This window comes from Budorcas taxicolor, chromosome 11, assembly GCF_023091745.1.
Source record: "Budorcas taxicolor isolate Tak-1 chromosome 11, Takin1.1, whole genome shotgun sequence".
Classification (NCBI taxonomy): domain Eukaryota; kingdom Metazoa; phylum Chordata; class Mammalia; order Artiodactyla; family Bovidae; genus Budorcas; species Budorcas taxicolor.
The window spans coordinates 67,160,268-67,184,199 of NC_068920.1; the positions used below are offsets into that span (position 1 = coordinate 67,160,268).

A 23,932-nucleotide genomic window follows, 5' to 3' on the forward strand; every position below is an offset into this window, starting at 1 on the left:
TGCAGTAGCCCAGTTGTGTTTGAGTCTTTGCAACCCCATGGACCACAGGACACCAGGCCTCCCTGTCCCTCAGTAACTTCCAAAGGTTGCCCAAGTTCATGTCCATTGCATTAGTGATGCCATCCATCCATCTCATCCTCTAAAGCCCTCTACTCCTTCTGCCCTCAATCTTTCCCATCATCAGGGACTTTTCCAATGAGTCGTCTGTTTGCATCAGATGACCAAAATACTGCAGCTTCAACTTTAGCATCAGTCCTTCCAACAAGTCTTTGGGGTTGATTTCCCTTAAGATTGATGGGTTTGATCTCCTTGCTCTCCAGAAAAGTTCCAGGAGTCTTCTCCATCAGCACAGTTTGGAGGCATCAATTCTTTGGTGTTCTGCCTTCTTTATGGTTTAGCTGTCACACCCATATGTGACCACTGGGAAGACCATAGCCTTGACTGTGAGGACCTTTGTCGGCAGAGTAACATCAGAGGTAGAAAGACACTATTCAGTTGCGGTTCTGCTGTTAATATTGTCTTGTGATCCCGGCAGGTCTTCACCTACTTGGTTCTTGCGTTTAAGGGCAGAAGTAGGGATCTGTGTCTGCTCCCAGCTGTTTAGTATTTCCATAGGGGTAAGGTGAAAGACTCTGTCGAGAAGGAAAACATTCATAACAAAGGTTTCATTTTTTATAGCAAAAGAAAACTTAAGCCAAGAGAAACATGTGTTCCTTATATTAAAGAGCTGTGTGATATGGGCGTCTTGTCATGCTAAATGAGACATACACAATTACAGCTTATTCTCTTGCAATTACATCTTTTAAATGTAATGAGTCATAATTGATGTACTTCCTGCAGCAACCCTGCGCATGGTTCGTCAGTGTCCAAGGGCTTTCTGATCTTGATTTTTACAGATTCATTCCTGTTTGAAGATGTGTATGTCCCTCTTTGTCCAGTAGTTCCAGGGGAGGGCATGGGAATCCCTCTGCAAGCTCTCCTTGTGGTCATGCAAAAATCATATTTTTAAATTTAGTTCACTTTAATTTGTTAATTGAAGTATAGTTGATTTACAATGTTGTGTTAGTTTTAGGTGTACTGCAGATTGACTCAGTTACATACACACATGTGGGCCTCCCTGGTGGCACCACGATAAGGATCTTCCTGTCAACGCAGGAGACTTGGGTTAGATCCCTGGGTTGGGAAGATCCTCCGGAGGAGGAAATGGCAACCCACTCCAGTATTCTTTCCTAGAGAATTCCACGGATAGAGGAGCCTGGCGGGCTACAGTCCATGGGGTCGCAAAGAGTCAGACTGGACTGAGTAACTGAGCATGCACACACACACAGATTCTTCTCCAGATGCTTTTCCCTTATAGCTTATTACAAAATATTGGATACAGTTCTCTGAGGCGCACAATTGGTGCAACCACTATTGAGAAAAGTATGAGGATCCTTAGAAAACTATAGAGTTACCATGCGATCCCGCAGCCCCACTCCTGGGCATATATCTGGAGAAAACCATAATTTGAAAATATACGTGCACCCCAGTGTTCATTGAAGCACTATTCACAAAAGCCAAGGCATGGAAGCAACCTAGACATCCACTGACAGATGAATGGGTGAAGAAAGTGTGGTACATACACACAATAGAGTATTACTTAGCCATAAAAAGAATGAAATAATGCCATTCGCAGCCATGTGGATGGACCTAGAGATGATCATACTAAGTGAAGTAAACCAGAGAAAGATAAATATATGACCCTGCTTATATGTGGAGTCTTAAAAAAAATGATACAAATGCACTTCTATACAAAACACAGACGTAGAAAACAAACTTACAGTTACCAGAGTGGGTGATGGGGGAGAGAGAAATTAGGAGTTTGGGATTAACAGACAACACACTCCTATCTATGTTAATAACACACATAACCAAAAAGGACAGAAGTCATATTTAAAGGTGAATTTCATGTTATTCCTTAGTGTTGGCCTACAGAAGCTCATGTGTCAAGGAAAGAGAAACGAAATTCACAAATGTACTTAGCAACTTTGACTGATAATGAAACAGAGTACATACACATACTCGCACCCTGCATTGAAAGCACTCTGAGGCCACTTAAAGATTTTGTGAACCATGGACATTCCTCATTGAGGCCCAGGACCAAGAAACACCCCACTGCCGTATTTCTGAGATCCTGCCACTGCCAATCCTGCGACTCCCGATTCGTGAGCTTATTTCCTGCGATGCATGGGCTGGGACACCTGAGCTGTGTTACACACCCCAGCACGGCAGTGTCTTCCCTGTGGCCTGGAGGGTGGAGATGGGAGAGGCTGATAGTCCCTGTATTGTGGCCTCTTTCATGGAGTCATAATAGCTCATGAGGATGGAGCCTTTTTTCATGCCAGGAATCTGAGTCAGGTGCTTTACACCCAGTATTCTCTTTAATCCTCACAGTAACTCTTGGAGGCAGGCACCATTACGATCCCCAGTTTCAAAAAGCAGATGAGGAAACAGGTTTAGAGAGCTTAGGTGTCACAGCTATTACGTGGGAGAGGGAGGTTCGTGGGGAGTGTGCTTGGGCACTCCCCTGTGTCTCGCCCTGGCAGCCTGCCTTCCATGGAGAAGACTATGAAGTTCAGAAATCTGCCCATGGTCTCTGGAATGTCTTGACCGACCTGGTTTCATTCAGCCTTAACCTGGACCTAGAGACCTGTGCTGAGGTCCCGCTTGAACCTTATTATCTCGTGTGGACTGTGTGAGATTTTCACTGTAAAATTAGACAGTAATGAGGGTCACTGGGGGAACCAACTGAAATGATACATGAAAGCAAGCTGTGACTGCAGAGTTAAGGTCAGCGTGACACATGGTGACTCTGTGCTGAGTCAGCATAGAACAGTACAAGAAGGCAGACCCCATAAGCCTAGAATTCCTCAACGTGCGTCTAGAATTCTTCAATGTGCAACTAAAATTCCTGAATCTTGGTCTGCCTTCTCCACCTCCCTAACTCAGGGATTGTAGAATTTGAACGTGTGTTTGAAATACGTATTTAGTGTCTCCTGTACCGCAGAGTGAATCAGCTATATGTGTACATTGTTGTTCAGCTGCTAAGTCCCGTCCAACTCTTTGCGACCCCATGGACTGGCACACCAGGCTCTCCTCTCCTCCACCTCCCAGAGTTTGTGCAAATTCCTGTCCGTTGAGTCGGTGATGCCATCCAACCATCCCATCCTCTGTTACCCCCTTCTCCTTTTGATATATATGTGTGTGTGTGTGTACATATAGCCCCTCTAACTCAACACTGTAAAGCAACTATACTCCAATAGAAAAAAAAAAGAAAGAGTAGAACATTTCTTTAAATATGTGAAATCTCTGAATAAAAACTATTTATTAAAACAATATGTATTTAACATGTTAGATATTCATAGGTTAGAGGTTCAACCCATATAACTTGAGCCACTGTGTAAACGTTAATAGGACAAAGTTCTGTTTCAACAGATTTATAGGAGAAAAGGTGTTAAATCTGTTTCACTGCTGCACGTGCATACATACTTAGTAAATCGGGCACACGTACACATGTACATAGACACACGTGCGCATGTGAACGACACTTCAGGACGTAAGCTTCATGCAGGAAGGGAGTTTACTTATTGACTCGCTGTCTAGAACAATGCCTGGCTCGTAGTAGGTACTCAATAGACAATCATTGTTTAAATAACTAAGTAATATTTAGAGGTGCTTTTCGTTTCCTCTCACTTTAATCACGTGGTTGTGAAGGGAATCTAGCACATGTCTTGGTTCTGTGCCTTTTCCTTCTCAAATACACTAGTTTGTATGGTGGTTCGCTCTCACCCCACTTATAATGCATCTGCTATTGTTGCACCAGCTTAGAGTGGTGCCTTAGGCTCTGTTGCCCCAAACCTGAGTACACCCACTTACTAGCTGTGGATTTGGGGGTGAGTTAATGAACCTCTCTAACTTCAGTTATTTCATCTGTAGATAATGACAGTACAGTAAGGCCCCTGCATGCAAACAAGTTCCATTCTGAGAGAGCATTCATAAGTCCGGTTTGTTCTCTCCAACAAGGTTAGCCTAGGCACCCAGCTAATACAACTGACTACAGTACTGTACCGTCACAGGTTTATAATACTTTTTGCACAAATAATACATAAAAAACAAACACAAAAAATAAATCATTTTTAATCTTACAGTACAGTACCTTGAAAAGTACCATTGTAACAGCCCAATACCTGGCATCCAGAGGCTGGCATCGAGTGAACGGGCAAGAAGAGTCACTGACTGGAGGAGGTGGGAGATAGAGCTGAAGGATCGTCAGCAACAGGAGACGGAGGGCGCGCTGCAGTTTCTCTCATGCCCGACGTTAATGGCACAGCTTCTGGTTCCTTGCTGGGACCATACGTATGTTCACATCTTTGGAAGTTCACAACTTGACAGCTCGTACGTAGGAGACTTCCTGATTGGGTTGTTGAGACAGAGCTCATCCACTTAAGAAAACCTGCTCCCTGAGAGACCTTGAGATGTGGTTGGCCCTTGTATGAGAGCACACGTCCTATCTCCTTCTCCGGAGCCTCAGTGTTACGCCACAGAAGTCTCTCCTGTCCAGAGGTTCTGCAGCCAATTGTCAGATTGCCTGGACATTCCTGTCTCCAGGTGCTGGTGTCATGTGTAGGTTTCTCTCTAAATTGTATGTATTTCAGTGTCCGATGTTGCCTACCCTTAAAAAACCATCATACTGCTTTTGTAAGCTAATTTGCAATGGAAGAGAAAACTCTTTATTTTATCCCAGGTTCTTGTCTTAAAACCCAACATTCAGGGTCAGGGGTCAGGTTGAGCCCTTCTCTGCACCAGCAGCCTGTCTTTGCTACCCTCCTCCTGACACCTCCTGAGCTTTTGGGTCTACAATGTCATCAAGGTCCCTAGACAAGTCTGCTCACACACGGCAGGGGAAACGTTTTTTCAGCGTGTTTCCAAGTCCCTTTGTACATTGTGTACAAACAGGGTTCCTTTAGAAATCTGGATGGGAAAGAGTTTTAAAACAAAGTGCTACTCAGAGTCATTATTGCAATTTTAAAACCACCCACCAACCCTCTCTCAGCTTCCCAGGTGGCGCTAATGGTAAAGAACCTGCCTGCCAATGCAGGAGATAGAAACAGACGTGAGTTCGATCCCTGGGTTGGGAAGATCCCCTGGAGGAGGGCATGGCAACCCACTCCAGTATTCTTGCCTGGAGAATCCCATGGACGGAGAGGAGCCTGGCAGGCTACAGTTCATGGTGTCACAAAGGGGTGGACACAACTGAAGTGACTTAGCATGCACACGACCCTCTCTATTACCAGCATCCTTAGGCAGAATCGCATGTTGGCTGAGTGTACATTTTCTCTAAGAAAACACTAGAATGGTGAGGAGGAGGAACGATGAGAAATCCCAGCCCCCTCTTTCCTATCTGACTGACGTTTCCGTTGTGCCGGATTGGGAAGGATACCCTGTTGGTACCAACTGTTCTCACTTGGGAGAATGGGCATCCTTCTTTGTGACTTCTCTGGTGAACTATCTGGAAGGCAGGGAGGATGCTGCCTCTAGCTTGAGCTTATGTTTTTCAGGGAATTAGAAAACACATACGCCTGCATGCGAGCTCCAGCCCCAGTCCGTCTGCGCCCTGTGGCCCAGGCTGAGTTTCTGCAGAGCTCTGTGTCACTATCTGACATATGGTTGTTTTCTGGCTACGCTGGACTCAGTGTCCTTCCCTCCTCAGAGTACAGTCTCCTGAGATGGAAACCATGTATCTTTGTGTTCGTCTACCTCTGTGGAGCTTGGTATGTTCAGAGATAAAACTTGGGATGTCTACATTGTTTTATATTTTCAGTTGTTTCATATCTATCATCCGTGTTGCTTTTCCTGGAAGTCTTTATTGTGTTTTATCTTATTCTTAACCTGTCTCAAGAGTGCTGATAGTTTTGCTGAAAGGACTGGTTGATTGGATAGTTAATGTTTGTATTGAATGACCTGACTCCCTCCCCAGCAGTTTTGTTTGCTGTTGTTTTCATTTGATCTTGCTGTTTTCACTTTTGAGTTTTGAAGTCCCTGACACCAGGGGAGTTGTTGCTAATTCTAAATCTTTGGATGAAAGTGCATCGTTGGCAGGACTCCAGTCTTCCATTTCCCCCCCTCAGTGTGTTAGTAGGTTGGACTGCTATTTTGATGAAACAGAATATACATGATGAAAGTGGAGCCATAAGACTCTACATAAGGATCCCTAAGATGCAAACATCTTGATGTTCCTTGAAACCCTGGCAGTCTTTGCAATGAAAGGCAAATGGTACGACACTTGGTTGTGCAAAGAGCTGGTAAAAATCAGAAGCCAGAGAGGAGGCAAAGTAGAGGAACATGCTATGATTCTAGATGGTTTGGAAAATAGTGTAATTTACCAAATAGGGCAGTCTCTTAGTTTAGCCCAAGGCTGCAGTGTACCCATAGGTCCCCACCATGGAAATCACTGGTGATTGAATACGAGCAACCACTTGACTGAAAAATGAAATCAGGTAGCAATTACTGGCAATTGTGGATTCCTCTCCTACCCTTTGATCTACTTATTTTAAGCAAGTGATCAGTTTATTTAGAAGGCGGGCTCTTCAAGGATTAAAAACCAAACAGAAAATAAAACCCGAGCACAAGGTGGTTGGGTGGGTGGGGTAGGCTTCCTGGATAGCCTCATAGAACTTAACAATGACAGTGGGCAAATGGCAAAACCCAAAAGCAGCATCATTTACTAACACATGGGCTGAAAGACAAATGCCAGGATTTAACATCTAACCCACGGGGGATAAAATAAAAATTGCTTTCAGCTGTTGGCCTGCACGGAAAGTTTTGAATCTAGGTTACAGAATCTTATCACCTCTCCCCCAGCCCAGAGCTTCCTCCCTCTGTGCTCCCATCTAGCAGGCTCTGCAAAGGGTCTGTTGTGTAAACAATCACCAGAACTTACTAAGTCCCTGAGTTCTGAATTTCCCCCTACACAATCACTGCACACTGGACAGTCTTTACCATCAGAATGCTTTTTTCAGGCCTGATCCTTTCTTGGTCATCCCCCTTCTATCACTAAAATGGAAAATGAAGAAAATGGAAACGAGAAAAGATGAGGGTCCAGAGCCACAAGGAGATGAAACTCAGTAAAAGTGAAGATGTGGAGGGACTTCCCTGGTGGTCCAGTGGCTAAGATCCTGTGTTCCCAATGCAGGGGGCGCAGGTTCAATCCTGGGTGGGGAACTAGATTCCACATGCGGCAACTGAGGAACCTATAAACCATGACTATGACCTGGCACGGTCCGGTAAATAAATATTAAAAAAAAACAAAAAAAAGATGCCCAGCATAGAATAAGGGCTTTGGGATCTGCTTCATAGCCATACAATGTAGGTGGGCGGGCAGAATGAATGCAGAGCAAGTTCTGTGATGACTTAGTGCTGCAGTTCACATGAAACGTAACCCGAAGGCTTGTCTAAATAAGAATACTCAGTGTAGCCAGGGCTCACACTCAGCAATTTGCCATCAGGGACCCTGTTTCCTACCTGGCTGTGTTAGAAAGGCCCCTGGATCACTTTACGTGGTGTTGGGAGGCACGTATTTCATCCCAGGGCATTGCATCTGCAGAAATACTTTGTCCAGTGTCACTGCTCTTTCCTGGGGCAGAGCTGCTGCCTTGGGGGGCTGTGTGTGCCCAGTCTCTCCAGTCGTGTCTGACTCTTTGAGACTTTTTGGACTTCAGCCCGCCAGGCTCCTCTGTCCATGGGATTCTCCAGGCAAGAATACTGGAGTGGGTAGCCATTCCCTCTCCAGGGGATCTGCCCACCCCAGGGATCGAATCCGTGTCTCCTGCATCGGCAGGCGGATTCTCTACTGCTGAGCCACCAGGGAAGCCAGGTGGGCTGTGGGGTGGTCGTCTCCAGGCTGTCTGCATGGTGTGGGCTGCGTCTTCCACCTCGACTGCACTTTGCTCACAGAGTATTTAGCAGAATTGATATGATACAAGCCTCACATTGTTCCTCTGTTGGCTGTCCTAGACCCTGAGTGTGCTGATAGTAAGAACTGAACATCCTTGGGACCCATCCCCCTGTCCCCTCCCAGCTGTAGCTTCAAACAGGAGAATGTGACCCATTACCAGGGCATTCTAAGTAATCTACTTCCTTGGCAGGAAGTAATCAAGGCTTTCAAGTACATAATTGGTTTTGTTTTTTTTTGAAAACTAGTTCGTGGTAAACAATTGAATATAAAATTCAAAACCATGAATAACTGTAAGTGAGAAATGAGAAATAGGATTACGGAAAAGTACAGTGTGTGTGTATTTGTCTGTCTGTCTTCTCTTTCCTCCAACTTCAAGGACAATTTCTTATCTGGGAAAGGAAGAGGTCAATTTGCTTTTGACAAGATCATTATGTAAAATGTGTACTTTACATAGACGCTGTTAGCTGTCTCTTTCATGTTGGCCTCTTGGACAATCCCTGGACAAAGAGTGACCCCCTTGGACTACAGAGGTAGCCCTGTAACAGATGTGGCCCAAGCTCGTCCCTTCGTGGGATTAGATTTTAAAGAGATACTGGAGGGTTCTAGAAATTCCACGAGGCACAGAATGAGGGGGCTCTATCAGTGGACTATTTATTTTGCCCTGTGGTTCCTGAGTTCACTGCTGTGGTTTAGCCTCTTTAGCAGCCCAGAGAACTTCCCTTGTGACCTGCCTGCCCTGGACTGATTGGGGCAGCAGAAGCCTGGGCCCCCGCACCCCCGCCCCCCCGCCGGGGCGTGTCTGCTAGCCCCGCACCCCCAGGACCTGTGAGCCAAGGGATCCAGTGCCAGGAGCATCTTCCTGGCCACTCTAGCCCTGGTCAGAGCCTGGTTCCTCCCAGGCGCCTCTAAGGTTGGGACTGAAGAACTCTGTCATTTGAAGAAATAGCTTGTTGCTGTTTTCAATTTGTGACTTTCTTGAAATCCAGAGAAATAATTGTTTTTATATATACATACATATGGGCTTCCCATGTGGCTCAGTGGTAAAGAATCTGCCTGCCAAGCAGAAGACATGGGTTCAGTTCCTGGGTCAGGAAGATCCCCTGGAGGAGGGAATGGCAATGCACCCCAGTATTCTTGCCTGGGCAATCCTGTGGGCAGAGGAACCTGGTGGGCTACAGTCCATGGTGTTGCAAAGAGTCAGACATGAGTGAGCAACTGAGCCTGCACCCATGGCTAAAAAGAACAGTGAGGAGAAGTAGAATGGACGTTCCCCTCCCCCTGCCAACCTCATCTTCATTATAGTCTTCAGTTCAGTTCAGTCGCTCAGTCGTGTCCGACTCTTTGCGACCCCATGAATCGCAGCACGCCAGGCCTCCCTGTCCATCACCAACTCCCGGAGTTCACTCAGACTCACGTCCATCGAGTTGGTGATGCCATCCAGCTGTCTCATCCTCTGTCGTCCCCTTCTCCTCCTGCCCCGAATCCCTCCCAGCATCAGAGTCTTTTCCAATGAGTCAACTCTTCGCACAAGGTGGCCAAAGTACTGGAGTTTCAGCTTCAACATCAGTCTTCCAATGACCACCCAGGACTGATCTCCTTTAGAATGGACTGGTTGGATCTCCTTGCAGTCCAAGGGACTCTCAAGAGTCTTCTCCAACACCACAGTTCAAAAGCATCAATTCTTCGGCGCTCAGCTTTCTTCACAGTCCAACTCTCACATCTCTACATGACCACTGGAAAAACTGTAGCCTTGACTAGACGGACCTTTGTTGGCAAAGTAATGTCTCTGCTTTTTAAGTTATGACCAACTTTCCTTCCAAGGAGTAAGCGTCTTTTAATTTCATGGCTGCAATCACCATCTGCAGTGATTTTGGAGCCTCCCAAAATAAAGTCTGACACTGTTTCCACTGTTTCCCCATCTATTTGGCATGAAGTGATGGGACCAGATGCCATGACCTTCGTTTTCTGAATGTTGAGCTTTAAGCCAACTTTTTCACTCTCCTCTTTCACTTTCACATTATAGTCTTAGTTGCGTCTTAAGACTTTTGGAACTGAGCTCTCGACAGGTGGCAGACAGGGTGGATCTAGCGGTGCGTGAGTAGGGAGGGCACCTGTGAGATGTGAGTGGGAGGCAGGGATGGGGGAAGCTGGCAGGTGAGCTGGCAGGCCACTCCTTGCCTTGGCTAAAGCTGGCTGTCCCCCTGAACACATTGGTATGGGTGAGGGCCAGAGGGCCCAGTCTGCTGATTTTCCAGGATAAATCAGACAGGAGAATTTGTACCTGCAGACTCAATTTCCAGACATTAGCTCTATATTTTAGAACATCAGATGAATAAAACAAAATAGCCCTGCAGGCCATGATAGCCCACGGCCTGCCAGTTTGCAACCTCTGGTCCAGACCTTTTCATGTTACATGAAGTTTTGTCTGTTGTCTGGGACAGTCAGGGTCACTTGGAATTTGTTGTGTATTCAACTTAATAATAATCGAAATGAGTGCCATTCTCAGAGTGGGGTCATGTTACAAAGAGAGAAATAAGTCAGTACAGATGGCGACCTACTCTTACCATTGATGAAAATGGGAAGCTGTTATGGAATTTGTGTGTGAGAGATTTTCATGTTTTTCCCTTTGAATAAGGACCCTGTGCATGCAAACAGTGCTGGGGGGGCCATCAGGAGGCCAGCACATCTTTCTTCTGCCTCTGACACTTGGTTGACCATTAGACCTTTTTCAGTGACCATTTGGTGACGTTAAGTACATTCACGATGTGCCACCATCACGCTTCCAGAACTTTTGCATCTTCTCAAGCAGAAACTCCGCGTGTCAACCAGTGAGTCCTCACCTCTCTCCTCCCAGCCTTGGGTAACCTCTCTTCTGCTTTCTGTCTCCATGAAATCGGCTGTTTAATGTAGTCAGTATCAGTTGAATCATGCAGTGTTTGCTCTTTTGTTTTTGGAGACAGTAAAGACATCACTTGCATAGTGTAGTTCTTACAACCTTAACAAAATTGAGACAGGTGCAAATAAACCTTTAGTGTAATCAGATATAAACCAGTGGGCTGTGCGTTCCATTGGGAAATAAACGAGAAAAGTTAAAGGTTAAAGAAGACAGAAAAGTTGGAAGTAGGAAAGTGATTGTTGTTCAGTTGTAAGTTGTGTCCGGCTCTTTGCAACCCAACCCCATGGAGTGCTGCACGCCAGGCTTTTCTGTACTCTGCTATCTCCCTGAGTTTGCTCAAATTCATGTCCATTGAGTGGGTGATGCTGTCTAACCATCTCATCCTTACATACTTCGGGGTGAATTTTGTGGGTCAAATGATGTCTGTGTTTATCTTTTTGAGGAACTTCCAGACTATTTTCCAAAATGGCTGCATAACTCATATTCTCACCATCGTATAAGGGTTCTAATTTCTCCACATCCGCAAAAACATTTGTTATTTTCTGTCTTGTTGATTATAGCCATCTTGGTGGGTGTGAGACCCATAGATTAATTAGAAGTGAGTTGTTAGGTCTCTAGAGATTTTTAAAATTTTCATTATTTTACTGATTTCCGTTTTGACTCCACTGTGATCAAAGAATATATTCTATATTATTTCAGTTCTTTTAAATTTAATTTTTTTGACGTTTGCTTTTATGTCCCAGGAAATGTTCTGTCTTGGTGTATGTTCTGTGGATTCTTGGAAAAAATGCATATCTGCTGTTGCTGGTTGGTCTTCTGTAGCAGCGGTCTAAATGGAAGACAACTTTTCCACGGACTGAGGACAGGGCGATGGATTGGGGGTGATTCAAGCTCATTACATTTATTGTGCATTTTATTTCTAGTGTTATTACATCAGCTCCACCTCAGATCATCAGGCATTAGATCCCAGAGGCTGGGCACCTCTGTTCCATAGGATTAGATCCTGTTGGCTGTTGATCTAGCAATTATTGAGAGGGGAGGTATTGAAGTTATTAACTATAATTATGTATTTGCCTATTTCTCCTTTCAGTTCCATCAGTTTTTGTCTCATATGTTTTATAGTTCTGCTGTTTGGTGCATACGCACTTGGACTTGCCATGTTTTCTTGGTGGGTTGACCCATTTTATAATTACCCAATGTCCCTCCCTGTCGCTAGGAAATTTCTTTGCTCTGAAGCTTACTTTATTGGATATTAGCCAATCCCATTTTCTTTTGATCTTTTGATTAATATTTTTAGGATGTATTCCCTGGTGGCTTATACTGTAAAGAATCCTCCTGCAATGCAGGGGACCTGGTTTAGCCCCTGGGTCGGGAAGAGCCCCTGGAGAAGGAGATGGCAGCCCACTCCAGCATTCTCGCCTGGAGAACCCCATGGACAGAGGAGCTTGGTGGGCTACAGCCCATGGGGTTGCAAAGAGCTGTATACATCTAACACTTAATGACTAACTATACGACTAACACTTAATGATGTAACTCTTTGCATTCTTTAATTTTCAACCTGCCTACCCCACTGCATATGAAGTAAAAGTTTTTTAAAGCCAACGAATGGTTAGGTCATGCTTTTTATTTTATTTTGCTCACAGCTATCTTTTAATTGATGCCCCTAGATAACCTACATTTTTTGGTAACTATTGGTGTGTCTGTGCTGTTTGAGATTTTAAAAATCTTCCACTTTTTCTTTTCCTTTCTGTTTACTCTCTGTTCTTCATCTCTCTGTTTTCTTTTTCTGTCTTCCTGTGGGTTACTTGAACACTTTTTGGAACTCCATTTTCATCTGTTGATAGTGTTTTTGAGCTTTGTATAGCTTTTTTTTTTTTCAGTGATTCCTCCAAGTATAATATGTTGATATATATACATATATATGTGTATTTACAAAATGTATATACATACAGCTAATAACAGCTTGCTGTTGTTGTCACTTACCACTATGAGTGTAGAAACCTTTCCCCTGAATGTTTTTTTTTACTTTTCCCCATTTATAGCCGCCTTAAATATTTTCTCTATATACATTGAGACCCACGTCAGATAGTGTTGTAATTTTGGCTTCAGTGGCCAAGCTGAATTTAGAAAATTCAAGGGGAGAAAGAAAATATATTGAATTTGCTTGTATTTTCGCTCTTTCCCTCTGTTTTCTTAATCCTTGATGTTCCAAAATTCCATCCCTTTCCATTTTGAGGATTTCCTTTAGCCATTATTTTAGGGCAGGTCTGCTGGCAACATATTTCTTAGTTTTTCTTCAAATAAGAATGTTTTGATTTCTTTTTTATTACCAAAGGCTGGTCTCACTGGATATAGAATTGTGGGTTGGCATTTATTTTTTAACACTGTGCCTCTTCCTGATAGCCTCCACAATTTTCGAAGAGAAATCTGCCATTTTTTTTTCTTCTTTATTTTCAGAAGTTTGAGTATAGTTTCTCTGGATGTGGGTTTCTTCGGGTTTCTTCTGTGTGGGTCTCACTCATCTTCTTGATTCTGTAGGTTTATATTTTGTGCCCTGGGTTCCCTGGTGGCTGCCTGCAATATGGGAGAATCTGCCTGCAATGTGGGAGACCTGGGCTGGATCCCTTGGTTGGGAAGATCCCCTGGAGGAGGGCATGGCAACCCACTCCAATATTCTTGCCTAGAAAATCCCCATGGACAAAGGAGCCTAGTGGGCTACAGTCCACGGGGTCACAGAGTCGGACACAACTGGGCTACTCAGCACATGTATTTGGGGCCAGATTTTGGGAGGTTTGGGCCATTATTTCTTGAGTAGTTTCCCCTCCCACCCTTCTTTTCTCTCTCTGAAACTCTGATGACATGAGTGCTGGGTCTTCTGCTCCAGTTTTACAGTTCTCTCACGGTCTGTCTGTTAGAAGTCTGTTTTCTCACTGTCATTCAGATTGGTTAATTTCTCTCATTCGATCTTCTAGTTTGTTAATTCTTTCCTGTTTACTAATCCATACTTCCAGTTGATTATAAATCTGCTTTTGAGCCAACATAATTGAATTTTTAAAAATTTCAATTGTTGTATTCTTCAATTCTAAAATCGCCATAGGGTTTTTCTTTGTGTCATGTATTTCCCTAATCAAGTTTACATTTTGTTTTCTCAGGCTTCCCATGTTTTAAATTTGTTTCAGGTGTGATTGTCATTACCCATGCAACATTTTTATCATGGCAGTATTAACGTTTCTGTCAGCTGAATCTAACGTCTCTGCCATTATGATGGTATCTTTTTAAAAATTATTATTCTTCAGCTTGCCATCTTCTTGGTTCCTGGTATGATGAGTGATTTCCTGTTGGAACATAGACATTTGGGGTATTATGAGACTAAAGGTCTTATTGATACCTTCTGTTTTAGGTGGCTTCTTATGGCATGGGGGTACGATGGGGAAGGGCTGCCTTATCATTAATTATTGCCAGATAGCATAGATTTTCAAGTTCCCCACTTCATTTCCATTGCCCACTGAGGGTCTGCTCATTACTGCTGCACGGCCATGGGAGTCCCTGGTCCTCACTAGGTCTTACACTGATTCTATTTATTTTTAGAGTTAAGTTCTCTTACTTGTTCTTTGTCCATTAGAATTGTCATGCAGTAATAGCAGCTTGTTGATGTATCTGATCAAAATGGTATTTACTATTTTCTCACTGTTTCTATTGCATGTTTCAATTTAATTTTAAGAAATATATTTGATTGCTATGTGAATTTTTTTTTAATTTTTTATTTTGCTATGTGAATTAATATACCTACATAGGGACACTTTTGTGACCCTATGGACTATATAGCCCACCAGGCTCCTTTGTCCATGGGATTTCCCAGGCAACAATACTGGAGTGAGTTGCCATTTCCTTCTCCAGGGGATCTTCCCAACCCAAGGATCAAACCTGCATCTCCTGAGTCTCCTGCATTGGCAGGCAGATTCTTTACCACTGTGCCACCTGGGAAGTCCCCATAATTCCTGTATAACCCGAATTTTGTCCCTGTGTTTTCCTGAACAGGATTCCATCTGTATCACAAGCTTCCCACCATAGTGCCTGAGAGCTGCCTGCTCATCATGGTGGGACTTCTGCTGGGGGGGATTATCTTTGGAGTGGATGAGAAGTCCCCCCCGGCCATGAAGACCGATGTATTTTTCTTGTACCTCCTCCCACCCATCGTGCTGGACGCGGGCTATTTCATGCCCACCCGCCCGTTCTTTGAGAACATTGGCACCATCTTCTGGTACGCTGTGGTCGGCACGCTCTGGAATTCCATTGGCATTGGGGTGTCGCTGTTCGGGATCTGCCAGATCGAAGCCTTTGGCCTGAGTGACATCACTTTGCTCCAGAATCTTCTCTTCGGCAGCTTAATCTCGGCTGTGGACCCTGTGGCCGTGCTTGCCGTCTTTGAGAACATCCACGTCAATGAGCAGCTCTACATCCTGGTCTTTGGAGAGTCCCTGCTGAATGACGCCGTGACAGTGGTGAGTAACAAGCTCCTGCAGTGTCGCTCTACCAGGCAGGGGCCCCACCTACTGGCTCTGTGCGCAGAGTGGGCATCTGAATGGTCCCCAGCCCCAGTGCTGGGAAGGGCCCTTTGCTTGGTGCCAGACTCTGTTCTCACTGTCTTAACATTCTCAATACCTTTATTATTTGTTATTTATTCATGGACTTCCCTGGTGGTTCAGTGGTGAAGAATTTGCTTGCCAATGCAGGAGACACAGATTTGATCCCTGAGTCAGGAAGATCCCCTGGAGAAGGGAATGGCAACCCACTCCAACACTCTTGCCTGGAGAATCCCATGAACAGAGGATCCTGGTGGGCTATAGTCCATGGGGTCTCAAAGAGCTGGACACGACTGAGTGACTAAACAACAATAGCAACAACGATTTATTCATGATTATATAAAGGCACCTCATCTTCCTTTGCCTGGATCACACCAGCTGTGTGGCTCATCCTGTTTGCACAGCTTTGCTGCTGCCAGAGGAGCTTCACCGTGACTGTGAGCTGTGTGTCCTGGGGGTTTCTCACTGGCCGTTTCAACAACAATGGTCTTTGATCATAATTCAAAGGACTCAAGAGTGGGTAGCCATTCTCTTCTCCAGGGGATCTTCCCGACCCAAGGGCTGAACCTGGGTCTCCTGCATCACAGGAGAAGTCTTTACCATCTGAGCCACCAGAGAAGCCTGTGGCATGTGTAGTATAAGTGAAATGATCAAGCCCACTGAGTGCCGTTCTCCATCTGCAGAGAACACAGATTTGAAGCAAAGTTTTCATGACCCAACTCACTTCCTATTCCTACTCAGCCAGCAGACTTTGGCATTTTTCCGTAGGTGGATATTAATTCAGAAAATGCAAATTGTTTTTAATTTTCACTAATTGACACATAATTAGAGTCAGAGGCTCTTATGAGCTTAATGTGAGCAGAACTGACCTGCTTCCCGAGCTCAGGCAAGAAGCCTCTCCCCTCACCCACACAGCTGCACAGAGCTCCTCTACCAGTCAGGGACACTCGGGTGATCTTGGGTATGTTAACCAGTCAGTGAATGTTGGTGATGCTATTTTATGTTACCCAGGGTTCTGTAGCAGTGATGGTGATAGGATCATAGTCAGTAACCTTTTGTGAATGTATATCTTGTGTCCAGAATTTTTATAGCAGCCTATGAAATAGGTATACTTCCCATTTTGCAGATAGGAAAATTGAGGGAAATATTAAGTAAAGTGTATTTAAGTAAATTAAGTAGTTTATTTTACCCCCTCTGTTAGATCCAATCATTAAAATGGCTTTCTTGATTTGTTTAAAAGTTCACATAGATTACAAGGAAAGAAAATCAGTTCCCTTCAGTTTTATTGTGTATGTGTAACTTAAGAGTACCTGGAAAGAGTCCTTCCATCTGAGTTGGAGAGAGGGTCCTTTAAATAATATCTTTTCTAGAATGTTTGAGCTTCCCAGGTGGCGGAGTGGCCAGTAGTCTGCCAGTAATGCAGAAGACAGGTTCAATCCCTGGGTCGGCAAGATCCTTTGAAGAAGGGAATGGCAACCCACTCCAGTGTTCTTGCCTGGGAAATCCCATGGACAGAGGAACCTGGTGGGCTACAGTCCATGGGGTTGGAAAGAGCTGGACACGACTGAGTGTGTGCATGCGCACACACACACACACACACACAATATTTAGTATCCTGTGTGTAGGTTATGGGGCATCAGCTCTTTAAAGATAGGTTACTGTGATCAGCTTCAGAAGCAAACTGAGACTATCTTTTTAATAATTCAGTTAAAGTTTACAATAATATGACATCTAAAATAAAAGTTAAGATAGAAACCAACATTGTTCTCTGTTAATCTGTATTCACACCCTTGACCTGAATAAAATATCACCTTTAAGGATATTCATTAACTCTGTGTAGATATTATTATGTAAAAATAATTTTCTGATAAGGAAACCCCATTTTTAGAATGTTGTTCAGTTGCTAAGTTGTATCTGACTCTTTTGACCCAGGGACTGCACCATACCAGGCTTCCCCGTGTCTCATTGTCTCCCGGAGTTTGCTCAAATGCATGTCCATTGAGTTGGTGATGCTATCTAACCATCTCATCATTTCTAGAATAGCTGAGAGCTATTTTGAGACAGTGAAGTCACTTCATTCAAGTAGCAAAATCCACTTCATTTATTCCATTATTCACTAATAGTGGTTAGTCATTCACTCACCAGTATTAAATTTTAAGTGGGAAACTGCCCTAATGATGAAGATGTTTTGTAACTCATTCTAATTTCTGGAGGCATCACGTTTTCCTTGCTGACTGATGTTCGATGTATACACTGTTACCAGGGAGACTGGAAATTTTAGTTGACAATCTTGGGTCTATTTAGTGTATAGAAATCCTCACCAAGAGATAACAGTATCCTGATGCATTGCTTTTAGGAATAGGGGAGCATCATCAGGTCTGATTCAGGATGACCTGCCACTTCTTTACACTGCTGTCCCTTCTCTTTTGAGATTTCACATGCAGTCACCTCAGTGGTCCAGTCTTTGAGTGTGTCAAGAATCAGACCTCATGGAGTGCCAGGCTGGGCTTCTCGTGTTATTCAGCAGCTTCCCACTAGCTTTCTATTTTACACATGATAGTGACGCATATCTATACTACTTTATCCCTCTCCTTCCTCTGCTGTGTCCACAAGTACGTTCTCTAGATTCCATAAATATGTGCTAATGTGATCTAGAGGAGTGGGATTGAGGGAGGGAAGGGAGGCTGAAGAGAGAGGTGATATATGTATAATTGTGGCTGATTTGCATTGTTCTATTGTAGAAACCATCACAGCATTGTAAAGCAGTTTTCCTCCAATTAAATAAACTTTAAAAAAAAAGAATCAGATCTCACACAGATAGAGAGAACAGATTTGTGGATACAACAGGGGAAGAAGGTGGGCTGGCTGAATAGGAGACTGAATTAACCAGGAACAATTAATTAATAGTAGGCTGAATGAATTAGGAACAATTAGAAAATGATGTACAAAATTACAATTTTGTGTCCCAGTCAGGTATCCTTAAAGAATTGAGGAAGAGATGTTGGGGGCTTTCCAGGTGGCTCAGTAGTAGAGAACCCACCTGCTAATGTAGGAGATGTGGGTTTGATCCCTGGGTGGGGAAGATCCTCTGGAGGAGGAAATGGCAACGCACTCCAGTAGTCTTGCCTTGGAAATCCCATGGACAGAGGAGTCTGGTGGGCTACAGTCCATGAGATCACAAAAAGTTGGACATGACTGAGCACAAGGACTGACTCGAAACAGATCATATCAAATGTTAATATATATAAGTATTTTTAAGATAAGAACAATGAATAGAAACATTTGAAAGTACCCAGTTTTCACATTAGCCCATTTCAGAACTGAGCAAACAGGCACTCTTGGCTTTTCAGTTTTCTAAAAATACAGTTGTCAAGTTGAGGTCAGCTTTGCACAGACCAGCTAGAGACATAATTGTAGCCACGTATGTAATATGTATACATATGCTCTGCATAAATTATCGCTTCAAAAGCACCTTTCTGTATAGATTCCCTTGTGGTAAAATGAAAGTATTTAACTGGAATGAACTCACCATGGGGTTATGGCTGGTTGTACCTAAAAGAATTTTATCTCGTGCTGATCGCTAGGTATCAGGTTCAGTGTACAACCTGCAGGAGGTTATGGAAAGCTCTCTCGTTGTCAAGGTAACATTTCTACCTAAGATACTTTCTCCTAACGTGGCCCAGCATCCGAGGAAGTTGAATGATCAAACAGGAGCTTCTGCCAGCTCTCTGAACGTGGGGAGCCTGTGACTCAGCCATACCCTTTGCAAAACCTACAGGGATATAAAACACAGAATATGCATTTGATAGCATGATGGATGGGGCTGCCAGGAGAATCCCTTGGGGAAGTTTAGGGTGTTGTCAGTGAGTTGATCCTTAGGAATGGGCACCTGACTTCCTTTGGAGATGTCATTGGTGTCTGGATGGAGTGGGGTAGGGAGATGAGATAGAAAGAGGAGAAGTCACAAGTTCTTTGCCCAAGAAATTTCTCATTCCTCAGAGGAAATGAGGTCAGCATTCAAGAGACAGCACCAACAACACAGGAAGCTTTGCCTCCAGATGCTGAATGGTTCGGGAGATCGCCTGTGTTGCAGGAGGGCAGAGGGAAGGACTATCTGCAAGGGCTGTTGGAGTCCAGAAAGGCCAGAGGGAACCAGCAGCTTCAGCTGAGCCACGGAAGACAGATAATGTTTCCCCTAGTTTGCAGGCTGGGTTTCTGCCAAGAGAAGCCAGGGGCAGGGGTGCATAATTACAATGTGCTTTGTGGAGCAGTAATGAGACTCTGTCCTAGACTGCAAGCGTTATAATGCATTTTTAAATAATGCATCAAGTGGGGACTTCCCTGGTGGTCCAGTGGTTAAGATTCCACTTTTCCAATGCAGGGGCATAAGTTCGATACCTGGTTAGGGAACTAAGATCCCACAGGCTGCCATGGTGCAGACAAAAAGAGAAAAGCATCAGGCATATTCAGCCTCTTCCCAGAGTCAGGCAGCCAATGATTTTAAACTGGAGAGTGAGGAATGGAGCATGCTCAGTCGTGTCCGATTCTTTGCAACCCCATGGGCTGTAGCCCACCAGGCCCCTCTGTCCATGGGATTCTCCAGAAAAGAATACTGGAGTGGGTTGCCTTCTCCAGCCAGTCTTCCTGACCCAGGGATCAAACTCAGGTCTGCAGCACTGCAGGCGGATTCTATACCATCTGAGCCACCAGGGAAACCCAAGAAATGGAACAGCAGTATTTAAAGGAAGTGAGTCTTGTGGTGGCTCCAGGAAGCACTACACAAATGAGTGATGCGGGTTGCTTGTGCAGGCTGGCAGCAGGGCAGAGGAAGCCATGGCACCTGGGAACAGGCCCCAGAGCCTGAGTGGCCCGGGGTGGGGGGCTGTCCATGCAGAGCTGGAGACTGGGAAGCCTGTCCCTCACCCCGGGCAGCAGGTGACCGTCACCTTCTGGCCTGGTTGTTTAGAAGCAATGGATAAATATAGCGCATCTCTGGTCCACTCTCAGGAAGCAATCGTGGTGTGTTGATGCGGATGAAGCCTGACGTGTGCGGCAGGCTCTGGGCGACAGTGGGAAGCAGCACAACTGGCAGCCAGTTCCTTCCTGGAAAAGGGTAGTCTTTCAGCATGTTTAAGTCCTTGGGTTTGTGAGGTGCTTATTTCTTCTCCTGTGTGCATGCTGGGCTGCTCAGTGATGTCTGACTCTTCGCAACACTATGGGCTGCAGCCCGCCAGGCTGCTCTGTCCATGGGATTTCCAGGCAAGAGTACTGGGGCAGGTTGCCATTTCCTTCTCCAGGGAGTCTTCCCAGATCAGGGATAGAATCTGTGTTTCCTGCATTGGCAGGTGGATTCTTTACCACTGAGCCACCAGGGAAATCCCTATGATCGCATAGGGAAGAGGAAAGTTCCCTGAAACCTGTAAAGTGTAGGCTATAAAGGACCTTAAATGAGGAGGAAAAGAGTGAAATGGCTATTTGCTGGGATACACCCTGATTAAAAGAGTCTCTGCCTCATTCTTGTGGTTAAAATTGTAGAACTGACCCAGAGGTGGGATACCTGGATTCTGGTATTGCCTCTGGTATTTCGTATGCCTGTGGATGAGTGGGTTTAATTCTGAGTTTCTCAGAAACCCAGGGAAGGTGTCACAGGGACTGTACCCTTAAGGTCTTTGCCCCCATGTCCCATCAGCTGACTTTCCTGGAGATTCTGGCTGCAGACATCACAATGAAAAGAAGCAAAGCACGTGCCTGTCTGTATGTCACTTGCTGGTTTCATGAAAAAAAGGAAAAAAAAAAACCAAAAAACAAATGTTCAGGAGTGAGGCATTGTTTCCAGTGCTGGGTGCTCAGTGATCCTTAGAAACATGTTTGAAAACAGGTGTGAATGCCTGTTATTTTGGAATACTTAATTAAACTATGTAAAAGACTGTAGATTTTTCAGAAACTGAGCTCCACTGTAGTCTCATCACTTCGGAAGCACAGATATGTATTAAGTTACTGCAGACACACGTACATACAGTGGTTGCTGCCTCTTTAAGAAAACCGGATCAGGTCTTATGTTTCATAAGAGGTATGTGTGTGGGTGGGGCAGGGAGGCAGGGACCAAGTGAGGACCTCAGTGACAGAGGGGGAGGATGTCTTCAGGGAAGAGACCACTATGGATGGGCAGACCGACCCCACAAGGGGGCCTTGAAAGGTCACTGGATTCACAGCCGACACCCGAAAGCTTTCTCTGTGACACAGTCCTTGTCGGGCCTTGGGAACGCAAGTAGGGCGTGTTGAAGGGTGACCAAGTCTTTTAAAATAAAATCTTTTAGGGTCTAAAAAATGATGTTTTAGGAGTAATTCATGTAAATAATTTTGAAGTCTCTTCTCTCTCATGTCTAGAAATAGATTTCCTGATGACATGCTTTCATCAACACTTTTTGTTTAAAGCTATTGAATGCCCGGGTTTCCCAGGTGGCTTGGTGGTAAAGAATCCACCTGTCAATGCAGGAAATGTGGGTTTGATCCCTGGGACAGGAATATTCCCTGGAGAAAGAAATGGCAACCCACTCCTGTATGCTTGCCTGGAGAATTCCATGGGCAGAGGAGCCTGGTGGGCTACAGTCTGTGGGGTCGCAGAGTGGGACATGACTTAGCAACTAAACACAACAACAATTAAATGTACTGTTAAAATGCAAGATAAAGAGATGCCCAGTTGCTCCCACTCGCCGTCCACTTTGGAGCACAGAAGACACGCCCTTATTAACAGGCAGGTGTGTTTCTGGGGCTGTGTGGATGATGGGGAAGTTGGCAGGTCCTGACCTCCCTCTGCGTCTCCCACAGGTCCTGTACAACCTGTTCAAGTCTTTCTGCCAGATGAAGACCATTGAGACCGTTGACGTGTTTGCTGGCATCGCGAACTTCTTTGTCGTGGGGATCGGTGGGGTGCTGATCGGCATCTTCCTGGGCTTTATAGCGGCGTTTACCACGCGCTTCACACACAACATCCGCGTGATCGAGCCACTCTTCGTCTTCCTGTACAGCTATTTGTCCTACATCACGGCTGAGATGTTCCATCTCTCGGGCATCATGGCGTAAGTGTTGACTCATGCGCATCATGGCGTTTCCTGGAATCCATGTGCTCTAAGCTATGTTTTACACGTTATGTAAAAAGAGTAGATGCTCTTGAATTCTTTTCAGAAAAAATTAAAAGTAGATTTTGCTTCAAAGAAATGAAAGTATGGGTCAACCAGATTTGTACTAAAGTGATCCAGTGCTGACATGGAACAATACTTTGAAGTGACCTTTTGGGTCTCATGAAATAAGAGGAGAAAGTGTTGGGGCAGATGGTGGGGCACCAAGAATTTTCTGAGTTTGATGACCATTTAGCATTGCCCAGGTCAGCTTACTCCAACAAGGTGGTTTTCCAAGCTGAGTCTTGTTGGTAAGTCACTTCAGTCGTGTCCGACTCTGTGTGACCCCATAGACGGCAGCCCACCAGGCTCCCCGTCCCTGGGATTCTCCAGGCAAGAACCCTAGAGTTCTGCAACTGCTTCTGTATATTCATTTAAACAACATTAGTAGTAGAAAACCTTCACTCTGTGTGATATATTCGATTTGAGGTTACAGCTTTACATCATTCAAAGCAAAACTCAATGAATAAGGCATGCCATCATGGCGTTTGAGCTGAAAGAAGTTATAAAGCAAGAGTGGATAGTTAGTTATCCATCACCCACTAACTGATTCAGAAGGGTGTTCTCAAAAAGCTCTACAAGTAGCTGAAGAATGGTTACATTTGGGTCCAATGTTAGCTTATTAGGAGGGTCACTTTGACAGAGTTTACTTGTTGGGTGTGGGTGTTTTGCAGCTTCCAAAAATAAGCCTATTATATTATGGCCATGACTTGTAGAGGGACAGTGAGAAATGCTTTGTAATAGAATGCCCTTAAAGGTTTTAATTTTGACGAATGTTTTTTACAGCTTAATACACGCCAGCCTCTCTCCTGGGGTCTGCTATCCATGTTTAGGGTTTGTGTTGTAAACGTGGGTCTAGTTCTTCTTCGAGTTTTCTTTGCAGTCTGATTTCGGGGATGCTTTGAATATGGACTGTTTATTTTCTGGCCATATCACCACTTTTGTAGCAGAAGCAGTGAGATTCGTCTCTCTCCACAATGACAGTGGAACCCACTGTAATGAAAGCCAGGCATCAGGAAGTTGTGTGATGTTCTGTATCCCAGGGAACCTAAATAAAGCACCAAACTAATCCAGTCTGACCCAGTACTGAAAGGGGCAGCGTCTTCCGGGTGGCTATTCATATCATTTGTATGACCTCCAGTGTCCTCACTGTTCTTTGACTTGTGTCATTGAAAGTGTCTGATCAGCCGGTGACAAGGTCTCTGCAAAGACGACAGGGCTGGGACTTTGCATCTAGTTTCCCAGCAGTGTCCTTGCAATGGTTGGTGTAAGAACCTTTAAT

The 23,932-nt window shown here is 44.6% G+C and overlaps 1 protein-coding gene across 1 annotated transcript in view; it reads left to right on the forward strand.

The window, feature by feature from the left end:
* Window positions 1–23,932, forward strand: part of SLC9A2 (solute carrier family 9 member A2) — an 88,719-nt gene that overhangs the window by 12,141 nt on the left and 52,646 nt on the right. Inside the window, exons 2-3 of the mRNA XM_052648422.1 lie at window positions 14,928–15,391; window positions 22,301–22,551. Coding sequence (XP_052504382.1) covers window positions 14,928–15,391; window positions 22,301–22,551 — 715 coding nt within the window. The remainder of the gene's footprint in view (window positions 1–14,927; window positions 15,392–22,300; window positions 22,552–23,932) is intronic.